Genomic DNA, 14,087 nt, shown 5'->3' on the forward strand with positions numbered 1-14,087 from the left:
CCCTCCCCATGGCTCCCTTTTTAGAGCTATCATAGTGTGTGGGATGTGTGTCTCCCCAGTGAATCTGGGAACCTCAAGAGCCGGGTCTGCCAGGCCCCAGGGCCTTGCATCATGTCTTGTCCATGGTTGGTACTCAACTCTTATTTGTGGCAAACAAGCAGGCAGGCAGGCAGGAAGGTTGGAAAGAGAGGGAGAAATGCTTTTGGAATGAGAGAGAATGAATGAGTAGGAGTAGGGAAAAAACAGCACCCAGGACTCAAACCTTTCCAGAGCTAGACAGAAAGAAGCCCAGAGCCCGTCACAGCCCAGGACCACCTCCCTTTTCTCTCATTATGTAGAGCATTACTAAACAGTAGGAACAATCCCAAGTCCTTACTGTTGTGTAACACTTTACAGTTTACCAAGTGCTTTCATATCCTATTCCCCTCATTTTAAAGATGAGGTTTCAATAAATGGTACTGGGACAACTGGATATGGACATGCAAAAAGATTAACTTAGATCCTTACCTCACACCGTATGCAAAAATTAACTCAAAATGGATAATAAGCTTAAATGTAAGAGCTAAAGCTATACAGGTTTTGAGAGAAAGCTCAGGAGAAGATCTCTAAGGCCTTGGGTTAGGTAAAAATTTCTTGGATACAACACCAAAAGCACAGTCTTTAAAAGAAAAAATTGATAAGTTGGACTTCATCAAAATTCAAAACTTTTGCCCTTCAAAAGACACCATTAAGAAAATGAAAAGACATTTCAAAACAACAGACTGGGAGAAACTGTTTGCAAAACACACATATCTGATCAAGGATGTGTATTCTGAATATAGAAAGGTGAGGAAAGGGGCCAGAGAAGAGCGTCCTGAGTCCCTAAGTCCTGTGATCTCTACCGCATTGTTTTTTTGCAGCAATCCCATAGCTGAGTGGTGCTGGAGCCTCCAGACCTGACTTGGACCATTACTGGAGGAATTGCCCAGGTAGGAAAAGTCTCCCTCAGGCTTTCAGACCTGGAGATTCATCTTCCCACGCCCACCACCACTTGCTTCCTTAGTGCGGGCTCTCCCCAGTGGCCACCAGCGGAAATGTAACTTCCTGCCATAGCTGAGCTAGAGCCTGAGATGGCTAAAATGCCTGCCCCATTCACTAAGAAAGCATAGAAATGCCATTGCTGGTACTCTGACCATCTGGGAGAAGGCTTGCTGTTAAAATGTACCATGTTAAATGTAAACTATTAAAAGTCATTGATATGTTATTCTAAATGAGTTAACCAACAACTTAGGGTAGGAGGGACTAAAACTGTGGGTGCCTACACAGAAAGAGAGAGGAGCAAAAATCAGGGAGATGAGAGAAAAGAGGTTCTCCTTTTAGGTTAGAAGCCAATCTGGAGGGTTGAAGTGTGAGAAGTTTTTGTGTTCTCTTTTTCCGGTACTAATCTCATTGTGCCTTTCATCCCTATTTTTGCTAGTTAGCACAAGTTGCCCCAAGCTCCTTCACTCCAATCCCTTTACTTCATCCCTTTCTCTATCCCTATCTCCCAACCCTCCCCTACTCTTGAAAGTATTCTCCTGTGCCCCCTAGAACTCCTCATTCATTTTTCATTTTACAAATATCTTTGTAATACTTCCTGTGTTCCAGGCATTGTTCAACACAATTGACAAATATTAACTTACTCCTCTTAACAGCCTTGTAAAGTAGGTGCTAATTGCTGTCACCGTCCCCATTTTACAGATGAGTAAAGTAAGGCATGGAGATCTTAAGTAACTTTCCCAAAGTCACCCAGAGGGTAAGTGTTTGAGCTAGGATTCAGTATCACAGAGCCCATGATGCCCAGAAACACCCCCAGATCCTCGACCTCTTCACCTTCTCACTGGAAATGAAACTCAAGACTCCCAAGGACCCAGCCAGCCTCATCATCCTCTCAGCACCGCTGGCCTGGAGATGGGAAGGATGTCTGTCTTGCTCCTCTTTGCAACTTCCAGACACTTCTTCCTTCCTCCTCTCTAAAGCCCCTGGCTTTGACTTACCAGTATCAGACCAGGCATCATGCTCCCTTTCTTTGTTACAGTTGCCAACTGCTCCCTCCCAGGTCACTCCTGACCTTTCTGGAAGATTTTAGTTCCTGTCTCACTGTCTCTATAGGACTATTCCTGTCTTCATTCTCAGTTTCCTGACTTACTATTTTCCACTACTCAGCCACTCATTACCGTGGTCATGCTTTAGACCTCGTCACTACCAATACCTGCAACCCTCCCTTAACCTCAATATCAAACGTCTCACTCTCTGGCCACCACCTCCTGTCCGTCCAGATCACACCCTCTAGTACTCAACAATTCTTCTACCACTTTTGGATTGGCAACACATTTTCACTCTTCCTCACCCACCTTATGTCTCATTTGTCTGCTTACTTGAAATTCCATAGGCATTCATTAAGATTACTCCTTTGCATACACCCTCAACCCTCCCGCCTCACTCTCATACTTGCTTGGAAAACTCCTTAACCCGATTAAGTCTATCTGTCTGCCTCCTCTACACCTTCTGGAGAAAAATACACAATGAGTCTGACTGGTCTTGTTATAAATTCAAGACCGTCATCCTCAATGGGTCCTTCATGCTACCCAGGAATCCTTGTACATTCCCCTAATCCATTCACCCTCTCACTCCCTTGGACTTCTATTTATACCTTTTTTCCTGCCCCCAGGCATCCAACATCTGTCTCCCTACCACCACCACCATCCTCACGCTCATCTGAAACTTTGTTCCCTCTTTTACTGAGAAAATAGAAGCAATGAGAAGAGAATGTCCACAGCTTCCATCACCACATCGACTCACCTGCCAGCAGTACCTGTGCATGTCCACAGCTGTCTCTCTTGTGACCATGAACCAGCTACCCAGCTCTCATCTAAGGCCAACTCCCCCACTGTGCACTAGGTTCCAACCCCTTTTGCATTCTCAAAGACATGTTCCATCAATTTCCCCTTCTCTCCTACGGCACCAGATTTTTATTTCCTACAGGATCATTTTCATCAGCATACAATGTGCTGTTATTTCTCTCCTCTTAACCATTTCCACCTCTAGTTACTCTTTGAAAGAGTTATTTATGCCCACTATTTCCACTTCCACTTCTCTCATTCTCTGTTGAACCTGTTCCACTCAGGCCACCACTGACCTCCACATTGCTTAAACCATGGCTAATTCTCGGTTTTCATCTTATATGACCATTCAACGCAATGGATCACTCCCTCTTCCTTAAAACATTTTATTTGGCTTCCAGGACACCACACTCCTGATTTTTCTCTTTTCTCACTGGCTGCTCCTTCCCAGTCTCTTCTCTTTCCTCTTCATCTGCTCAACCTTTACATTTTGGAGTACTCCAAAGCTCAGATCTCTCTTTTCTCTCCCTATGCTCACTCCCTTGGTGATCCAGTCCTATGCCTTTAAGTGCCATCCATATGCTGGTGATGCTCACATTTATATATCAAGTCTGGTTCTCTCTTCTTAACTGCAGACTCACAAATCCATCTGCCTCCTGTCTGTCTCCACTTTGATCTCATACTTAAAATGTCCAGCATTGAACTTCTGATCCTCCCTCAACTTGCACTTCCCATCCTCTTTCCCATCCAATTAACAGCAACTCCACTTTTCCAGTTGCTCAAGCCAAAAACCTTAGAGTCCTCCTGATTCCTCTCTTGTCTCACACTCCCCATCCAGTCTGTCAGCAAATCTTGTTGGCTCCACCTTCAAAATGTTTCCAGAATCTGACCACTTTCCATCTCCTCTGCTTCTTCTACCCTCATCCAGGCTAACATTGTCTCCTGCTTGGATGACTACAATCTCCTCCTAACTGGCCTTTCATAGCAACCCTATGTACAACAGAGTGAAACACTGTTCAGTCCTGCACCATCCTCGCAGTTGTTGCCATGTTTGAGCCCGTTGTTGCAGCCACTGTGTCAGTCCATCTCATTGAGGGCCTTCCTCTTTTTTGCTGACCCTCTACTTTACCAAGCATGATGTCCTTCTCCAGGGACTAGTCCTTCCTGATAACATGTCCAAAGTATGTAAGACGAAGTCTCATCATCCTGCCTTCTAAGGAGCATTCTGGCTGTACTTTTCCCAAGACAGATTTGTTTGTTCTTCTGGCAGTCTATGGTATATTCAATATTCTTCATCAACACCATAATTCAAATACATCAATTTTTCTTTGATCTTTCTTATTCATTGTCCAGCCTTTGCAAGCATATGAGGTGTTGGAAAATACTATGGCTTGGGTCAGGTGCATCTTAGTCCTCAAAGTGACTCTTTGCTTTTTAACACTTTAAAGAGGTCTTTTGCAGCAGATTTGCCCAGTGCCATACGTCATTTGATTTCTTGACTGCTGCTTCCATGGGCATTGATTGTGGATGTAAGTAAAATGAAATCCTTGACAATTTCAATATTTTCTCCATTTATCATGATGTTGCTTATTGGTCCAGTTGTGAAGATTTTTGTTTTCTTTATGTTGAGGTGTAATCCATACTGAAGGCTGTAGTCTTTGATCTTCATCAGTAAGTGTTTTAAGTCCTCTTCACTTTCAGCAAGCGAGGTTGTGTCATATCTTCAATACAAGAGCCAAAGGTGATTCCTTTAAAACATAAGTCATTTTGTGTCACTCCTTGACTTACCCCTCCTCCCCGCCCAGTGCTTTTCACCCTCCCCGCTCCAGCCACACTGACCTATCTCCTCTTCCTGAAAACATCCTAGGCAAGCTTGCACCTCAGGGTCTATTTTTCTGCCTAAACTGCTCTTTCTCCTGTAACTGTATGGTTTGCTTCCTTTCTTCAAGTCTTTGAGCAAATATCACCTTCTCAATGAGGCCTTTCCAAATCACCTTATTTACAGTTCTGACCTCACCCTCATCTCTGCTCTGTTTCTCCCCACTTAAAAGTGGAAGTTCCACTGGGGAAAGAGTTATTTGTCTTGTTCATTGATGCATCACCAGAATCTGTGTGGCACAAACTAGTTGCTCACCAAATATTTGTTGAATGAATAAAGGAGCCTAATTTTCCTGAATAAGAGTGAAGAGTTCTAGGGTGAGATAAGGTCTGGAGTCAAAATGAATGATCTTTTGGGATCAGAACAACCTTGCAACCTAACCCTAACCCTAACCTTAACCCTAGTTCAAGCAGCTACCCCTCCCCTCCAGTTTCCACCTGTGCTTTCCACTTTTATCCATGCCTGAAGAATATGGATACCAGTGACCTTGAACTCTACATTTGAGTCTTCCCAAAATGGTCAGGGTCACTGGATTATCTCAGACCCCTGGACAGGTGCTGCTCTGTCTGGTTCCAATGTGAGGTAAGACAGTGACATTTACTGAGTCATTGCTATGTGCAAGGCACTCTACATCCTAACCTAATGTAGTCTTAGGAGCTATTTATTGCCTTTCCTGGGAACTGAATTAGAAAATTGTAGGATGTTTGAGATGATCATCAGTGAGCCCCATCTGCACAGGTGCCCTGTGAATGCAGTTCGCATGTCTTCCAACCTGAATACTTCTACTCTATGGTCTGACCCACCTTCGTGAGCTTTGTTCATTTGGATACAAGAAAAACTTTACAAATGTAGGGTTGTTAAGACCCACTTGGATGTGCATTCTACAAATCTTTTCTTAAAGGGATCAAGTGGTACAATAAGAACTACCCCCAGGGTGCCTGAGCTGTCCTGTCATACTGCCCCTGGGCTGGAGCAACATATTCTCTTACAGGACAAGGCTGTGTGCCATCTCCTGGGCTGTGCCTTCCTTCATTGGCCAACCATCTGTAAGTCTGGCAACGGGGACATGGTAGGATGGGGATCCAGATCCCACTCAGCTGCTACACTCAAGTGACTTTCCCTCAACTCCCCAGCAGGTTCTGTATTTTGCAAAGTGACGGTGAGCCCTCATGTCGAACCTGGAGACCCCTCTGTTCACCAAGGAACCCTCTAGGACACCTATCTTGTCAGGCAACCTGAATGTGGTGGAGAGGGTACAGAACATGTCAAACCATGACTGCTTCCAATCTAGGAGCACCGTCCTCCAGGGGCAGCCCTTTGGGGGTATCCCCACTGTGCTGTTGCTCAACATCATCTTATGGGTGGTGAGTCTTGGGCACTGGAATGGGCAGACAGCAAGGTCTCAGCTAGGGCTACGGTCATACTTTCACAAGTGATAAAGCGGGGGTTCCAGTTGTCCATCTGGACACCAGCCATAGTAATGCAAACCAGCTGAATGCCAGTCTTGCCCAGGTGGGTGGGCCTCAGGGGAAGAGGGGGCTGAAGGGACAGTCAGAATTCCTGCCATTGTCCAAAGGTCCATCTGGCCAATGCCTTTGGGCTTTCTTCTCTCTCTCCTAGCTGATGTCTCCAAGGGGAGTTCTTGTCCAGTAGTTCTAAGCATGCCACCAGCTCCTTCATTCAACAAACTAAGCATCCACTCTGTGCCAGGCAGCTCTGGGCACTGAGAATAGAAAGTTGCAAAGGGCATGGTCCCTACCCTACATCTCCCCATCTTGTGAAGGAGGGGAAGGCATCCATGAACTCTCCTGCCCTGTATCACTTTTCCTGACCTGTAGGCCATCATTTTGCTTTACTCCTTCCTCCGGAAAGCAGCGTGGGACTACGGGCGCCTGGCTCTGCTGATGCACAATGACAGGTAAGGAGGAGCTGGGAGGCTGGGATAGGTGAGCTGCTCCCTGAGAGGAACATGCTGCTGTGACCACACCCAGGAATGGTCCCTACCAGTGCTCAACCTGCAGCAGGTGTCTCATCGGCAGGTGACATCTCATTGCACACCCGCCCCAGCTCTGCCTCTCCTTGCAGGAAGGGGATTTGGAGGGCAGCCATTTCTGGGCAGAAGGCCACTTTCTTCTCCAGTCTCAGACTTTCCAATCCCAGAACTGGACTCCTCAGATATACTACCTACCTGGCAATGGGGGTGATGACTGTTTGCACCCACAGATATGTGCTCAGTCAACCAGCTGAGGCATTGAGCCTGCCCTGGGCAGAGAGCAGGGCAGGCATCTGAGACTTTGTCTGTCCTTTCCTGGCCGGCAGCCTGACCTCGCTGATCTATGGGGAGCAAAGTGAGAAGACATCTCCCTCGGAGATTTCTCTGGAGATGGAACGCAAGGACAAGGTGAGTGCGGGGAACAGGCCTGGGCAGGGGAGTCCTGGCTGTGAGCAGGCACCCCTGGTGTGCCCAGAAAGGGATGAAGGGCTTGGGAGTTAGTCTCACTCAACCACTTTGGGCAGTATGAACTTGGACAAATTACTCAGCCTCGCCAAGTCTCAGTTCTCACATCTGGGAGATGGAGATATTAACGGTATCTACCTCCTAGGGTGTCAAGTAACTTAGCTAATTATAATATCTTGGATGGATGTTTTTAAATTGAATTTTCTGCTCTCCTCAAATCTCCAATCCTCCTCACAGCCCCAATCTTGCCTCTCCCTCTCTCTGGCCAAGAACTCACCTTGCACTTCACATAGAAGATTCACATCATGGGGCGGGGATCCCCTCAACCTCTTGCTGCCCAAGCCTGCCCAGTCTTCCCCCTCTCTCTTCTTCCCTCCTGTTCAAGGCCCGTCCCTCCCTCTTAGCTATTCATTCATTCAGCTGTTGGCTGTGGAGCTCCTGCAGTGTGCAGCCACTGGTCTTGGGACTGGACACTGGGCAGTGAGAAAACTCACGAAGTCCTGCCCTATGGTGCTCTCGTCCATGGTGGGGAGACAACCATGTGGTGCATGTGGGAGGGTGATATGTACATGAATGAAAAAAAAGCACAAGAGAGACCTAAACAGCAAAGAAGACACTCCTGTACAAGTGGTGGTCAGGAGGGTCTGGGCATAAGATGGCAGCTGAGCAGGGATCAGAATGCAATGAGAGAAACTGCCCTTTCACTACCACACCTCCCATGACTCTGGTCTTCTGCCTGTCACAGCTAAACTCTTGAAGGCGTTGTCTACTCTTGCTGTCTCCATTTTGTCACCTCCATCTCACTCCTCACTCTAACTTGGACCCACACCCCGTAGCTCCACCCCCATGGCCCCACCCTCACCACTGTGGCTCCACTCACACCCCCATGGCTTCACCCACACCCAGTGGCTCCACCCAGACAAGGTCATCAGTGGTCTCACGCTGCTAAGTCCAATGGACATTTCTTGGTTCTCGCCTTACTCCATCTCTCAGAAATGTGTGACCCTGTAGACCATTTTCCCTTTGTGAACAGATGCTTCCAGTTGCTCTGTGACATCCCCTCCCCCTTGGATTTTGCTTCTACCTGTCTGTCTGCTCCTCAGTCTCCTTTGCAGGACCCTCCTCCACATCTGGAGTCCCCATTGTTCAGTCCCAAGCCCTCCTCTCCTCTCCCTTCTCTTGGGCAATGTCATCAACACTCACAGCTTCAATTGCCATCTCTACACTGATAACCCCTAAATTTATATCTCCAGCAAAACCTTCCTGTGGGCTCCAGCTCCATTTACCCAACAACCTTCAAAATATTTCCATATGGATATCGTAAAGGCATTCCAGTGTCAATATGTCCAAAAACATGCCATGATAACCCTCCACCCCTCTGATCCTGGATCCCTGGTCTCAGACTTTCCCCTGTGTTAGCCATCTAGTGCTACTATAACAGAAATACCACAAGTGGATGGCTTTAACAAAGAGAAGTTTATTCTCTCACAGTCCAGTAGGCTAGAAGTCCAAATTCAGGGCCCTGGCTCCAGGGGGAGGCTTTCTCTCTCTGTCGGCTCTGGAGGAAGGTCCTTGTGATGCATCAGTCTTCCCTTGGTCTGGGAGAATCTCAGTGCAGAAACCTCAGGTCCAAAGGACGAGCTCTGCTCCCGGCACTGCTTTCTTGGTGGTATGAGGTCCCTATGTCTCTCTACTCACTTCTCTCTTTTATATCTCAAAAGAGATAGGCTTAAGACACTATCTAATCTTGTAGGTCTCATCAATATAACCGCCACTAATCCATCTCATTACACCATAGTAATAGGATATACAACACACAGGGAAATCACATCAGATGACAAAATGGTAGACAATCATACAATACTGGGAATCATGATCTGGCCAAGTTGACAGATATTTTGGGGGGACACAATTCAATCCATGACACCCCCTATCCACCCAGGTGCACCTTCCTGGTTCTCGCCCAGCCCCCTGAGCACAGCCAGTCCATCACCAAATCCTGTTGCCTTTACCATCTCAGTTTGATTTCTCTCCATCTCCCCCACCCTCTCCTGGTCCAGGCCTCCATCTGTCTCTTTGCATGGATGATTGGGGTAGCCTCTAACTGATCTCTTTATGTCCACACCTGCCCTCTACCCCATGCATTTTCCACCTGCACCCAGAATGAGCCTCATGGTTGAGAACTCCTCATTTTCTTACATGAACCTTCAATGGCTTCCTAATGCTCTTGGAAATAAATTGCAGATGCTTTGGCATGGCATGATGGTTTCTTGCCCACCTGCCCAGCCACAACTCCCTCCCCCTACCAGCTACTTTTGTGATTTTTTAGATCACAAAAGTGCCACCTCTTTCCCACCACAGGACCCTTCACATGCTCGTCCCTCTCCCCTCTTCTTCAGTGACCTTTCTCCCGAGTTAACACACCCACCCTTCCTTCATATTTCATCTCAAACATTACTTTGCGAGGAAGCCCTGACCACCCCATCTAGATGCATGTTATATGCTCATGGAAAATTTGTTCCATTTCCTCAAAGCTCTTAATTCAGCCTGTGATGCTTCCTTGTCTGAGTGATCAATCTAGTACGTCTGCTTCCCCCAGTGAGAGCAGGTACTGACCTTGGTTTGGCTCATCACAGTATCCCAACATCTAGCAGCGTCTGATAAGTATTTGTTAGATGCACTGAATGAGTATAACCATATTCCTTCTGTTATCAATCCGCCGAGAGCCCAGGTCCCTTTACTTGCCAGGATCTGCCCTTTACAAAGTGAGAAGCCTCAGACAAGTTACTTACTCTCTTGGCAACTTCATTGGTAGAATGAGGACAGTAACACCTACCTTGCAAGGTTGTTCTCAGGTTTATTTTTAGAAACATCACTTTTTTTACAATGACAAAAAGATGATTTTATTTTTAAAATATTTAAGAAGATAAATCACTCTGGCAGCAGTAGGGAGGTCAAACTGAAGAGCATAGAAATTAGACCCACAGAGAGTGCAGTGAGCTTCCCTGCAGTGGTCCATAGGGGCAGAGGCTTCACCAGGGCCGGGTGTGTAGGTGGTCAGTGGGCCTCACCACAGACCCCCGTGAGCAAGTCAAGGCAGGGGTCATTGCACCCATATGGTGGGTGGGGGTGGGGTACTGGCCACTGTCAACATGATGTTGTTGCCCAAGCTGGCCCCTGGGAACATGTGACCATTTCCTGCAGGACCAGGGAGAAGACAGGAGGTGTCTGTCTCAGGCCTGCTGCTCAGCTGCTACGATGTATAGTGTGTGTGTGTGTGTGTGTGTGTGTGTGTGTGTGTGTGTGTGTGTGTGTGTGTGCATGCACGAGAGACAGCATATCTATGTCTATGCAATTTCATGGGCACGTAGGCCACACTCCACTCATGACCTCTGCCCTTTCATGGATCAAACATTTATTTAAACAGCTGTGTACCTGGGATCCTGTCCTGCTTATATTCCAGTGTGTGTACATGCTGGTGCATTTCATACACCTGCAAACCTGTCCATGGAAGGGGGTGGAAGTGCATTCCCATGAAGATATGTTCTCAACTGGCTCTAACCATGAGGGGCCGTCAGAAAACCTACTTGCTCCCTTTATAACACGCACGCCTGTTTGTCCAAAAACGGGCAGTGGAGAAACTCTCCATGCAGGAAGGGGTGGCTGGCCAGCTCCGCCCAGCTCTCATCTAGAGACTCACTCCCTGCCCCAACTGATGCTGCAGCTGCCGTACTATTCCCCTTCTCTCCTTCCAGTCCTAGGCCCACCTTCTAAGGCCCCATCAGGAAGGCTGAGGGTAGGAATGTCCACTCGTTTGAGGAGAGACATCTCCTATCAGCAGTCATCCTGAGCCGCTTCCTCCCTAGACCAAGCTCTTTCCCACCACCTGCCACCTGGGCAGGAGGCCCCTTCTGGACACTGCCTGGGGTGACAGAGCTGAGCTAGACAGGCCTGGGGGTAGATTTTCTCACGGTTTCTCTTCTTTTCCCCCCAGGGTTTTTGTTCCTGGTTCTTCAACAGCATAACCATGAAGTAAGTACCTGAGCTTTCTGAGCTTCTGATGGTGTTGCCTTTGGGGATGGAGGGAAGGTCCTCCTGCCAGAATTAACAGTTCCCAACCCTGGATAGAGGAGCTCTAGTGGTGCAACGGTTAAGCGCTTGGCTGCTAACTGAAAGACTGGCAGTTTGAACCCACCCAGCAGCTCCGAGGGAGAAAAGACCAGGCAATCTGCTCCCGTAAAGATTACCAAAACCCGTTGCCGTCAAGTCGATTCCAACTCATAGCGACCCTATAGGACAGAGTAGAACTGCCCCTTCCAAGGAGCGGCTGGTGAATTTGAACTGCTGACCTTTTGGTTAGCAGCCGTAGCTCTTAACCACTGTGCCGATTATGGCCTAGGAAACCCTATGAGGCAGTTTTACTCTGTCATAGGGGTCACTGTAAGTCGGAATCGACTTAACAGCACATAACAACAACAGCCCTGGCTGACTGGGCTGACCTGAGCTCTGGAGACCTCCGGGCCCAGCCCAGGCAGAGGAGGCTTTCCTGGGCCACAGAGGAAAGCATAGATGGAGTTATAGTTGGTGAAATAGGGGCAGGGCATAGCCCACAGCCCATTTTCTCTCTGCCATAGCCCCCAGGAAAGGAACATAGTTAACAGCTGAATCATTGCTCTCATGCTTTAAATATGCTTTTATGAACTCCACACGGGGAGAACGAAGTCCTTGTTGAGGTCTTATTTGCTTTATTTCTGTGAACATCATGAATCATATTTATCAAGATGGAACAAAATTACCCGGCACAGGGGCAGGCATCCTCTCTCGGCTCCAGTCCCTGATTATAGAAGGCAGGTCCCTTGCCCAGCTCACCTTAGTGCCCAGATCCTATCTGATAAGGAAACAGACCTCAAGTCACCTGTGTTCTCCTGATTCCCTGACACCAGTCAGATGCTTCTGCCAGGCAGACATTCTTTGTCAGAGCTCTGTGCCCCGCTGCACGTGGGCACACATACACATGGGTGCAACACATGCACGTGTGTACACCTGACACATATGTGCACACACATGCATCAGCATACACACATGCACACAGCTCTGGCTTCACCTCAGAGCCCTGTATGATCCTGGGCTCTCCCTGAATTCCCCCGCCATGCTGCCCTACCCATTCTTCAGACCCCACCCCCCGCCAGAGCCATTTCTTACCCGGTGATGCTGGCTTTAGGTGCATCCTCCCTGCTCCCCAAATGCACAGGGGTGGACTGGGCCTGCTCATCTGCTTGTTTGCAAAGGCTGGTAGAACTTCCTTCATGTACCTCCATGCCTACTGCTCAATGGTTAGCCTTCAAGGGCTTCATCGGAGCACTCCTATGTTGCAGCAAGACCCCACAGCCGTGCCTGACAGGATGGCGATGGCGGTAGGGGTGCCTAGGGCACCCTGACTGGGCCTTGAGAATCCTGAGACAGACTTAGGACCAGTGGTCTCTGGGGTTTGATCACAATCTAGTTGATGGGAGACCCTCCATGGCCTTGCGTTCCAGTCCCCTTGGTTCATGGATCAGTGTCCCCAGGAAATGATGTCACTAGTTTGTGTGGGTCAGCAATCAGTCTCTTTACTCTTTGCCACATATGGAGGAGTGAAGGGGAGATTTATTTCTTGGCTGCTTCTCTGGTTTTGCTTTGTTAATTTCTTAAGCATGTACAAGCTAACATAAATAAAGAAACATGAAAGTCCACCTCCAGTCTCTCACCCTCTCCCCGTGACAACCCGCCACAAAGGCAATCTCTGGCAGCAGTTTCAAGGGAAGTGTACTTTTTACTTTTCGCCAAGCATTTACTATTTTTGTATTTTTAAAATAACTGATAATGTGTATGAACATTTGGAGCTATTACCCTGCGAGGCACTACAGGCTGGATAGAAGTTTCTGGGTTTGGCCAAATTCATGAATGATAGGAGCAGTGGCATGATGACAAGTTAGCCAGCCCCTTGTCCAGGTAAGCAGGAAGGGAAACTGGGATGCATGACCCCGCCTGAGCTGACCACATCTCAGATATGGGAGAAAAGGAACCCCTTGGGGTAGTTTGGGAGCTCCGAAACCAAAACCAAACCAAACCTGTTGCCATCAAGTCAATTCCAACTCATAGCAACCCTATAGGACAGAGTAGAACTGCCCCATAGAGTTTCCAAGGAGTGGCTGGCTCCTTGGGAGCCCCTGGGTGGTGCAAATGGTTACCACACTTGGCTGCTAACTGAAAGGTTGGTGGTTCAAGTCCACCCAGAGGTGCCTTGGAAGAAAGGCCTGGTGATCTACTTCTGAAAAATCAGCCATTGAAAACTCTGTGGAGCACAGTTCCACTCTGACACACATGAGGTCACCATGAGTTAGAGTTGACTTGATGGCAACTGGGTTTTGGAGTCCTGGTGGCACAGTGGTTAAGAGCTTGGCTGCTAACCAAAAAGTCGGCAGTTTGAATCCACCAGCTGCTCTTTGAAAACCCTAGCGGGGCAGTTCTACTCTGTCCTACAGAATGAGTCAGAATCAACTCGATGGCAACAGGTTTGGTTTTTTTTGGTTTGGGTTTTGTGGGTAGTTTGGGGCTGACTTTCTGGATTTTCACCATTGCCTGCTGACATGTCAATGGGTATACACAGAGAAAGAAAGGGTGGGAGTAGGGTACATGCAAAACAGGTAACAAAACCCACAGGGTCGGCGTCTTTGTGTCCCTGTGGGGTGGCTGTAAGTATGAAATAACAGATTCTGATCACTGTGTTGGTACAGATCTGTGTGTGCTATTCTTTGTGTATATCTGTGTGTACCTAGACCTGCAGGAGTCAGTGAGAGGTCAGTGTACGCAGGTGTGTGTGTGTGTATCCTCTCCCCCCAGAGCTCCC

General features: G+C 47.9%; 1 protein-coding gene across 1 annotated transcript in view; it reads left to right on the forward strand.

The window, feature by feature from the left end:
• Positions 1-5,909: 5,909 nt before the first annotated feature.
• Positions 5,910-14,087, forward strand: part of TMEM63C (transmembrane protein 63C) — a 37,856-nt gene continuing 29,678 nt past the window's right edge. Inside the window, exons 1-4 of the mRNA XM_004371125.3 lie at positions 5,910-6,104; positions 6,579-6,658; positions 7,060-7,141; positions 11,193-11,230. Coding sequence (XP_004371182.3) covers positions 5,910-6,104; positions 6,579-6,658; positions 7,060-7,141; positions 11,193-11,230 — 395 coding nt within the window. The remainder of the gene's footprint in view (positions 6,105-6,578; positions 6,659-7,059; positions 7,142-11,192; positions 11,231-14,087) is intronic.

The sequence above is a fragment of the Trichechus manatus genome, unplaced genomic scaffold (assembly GCF_000243295.1).
Source record: "Trichechus manatus latirostris isolate Lorelei unplaced genomic scaffold, TriManLat1.0 scaffold00010, whole genome shotgun sequence".
NCBI lineage: Eukaryota > Metazoa > Chordata > Mammalia > Sirenia > Trichechidae > Trichechus > Trichechus manatus.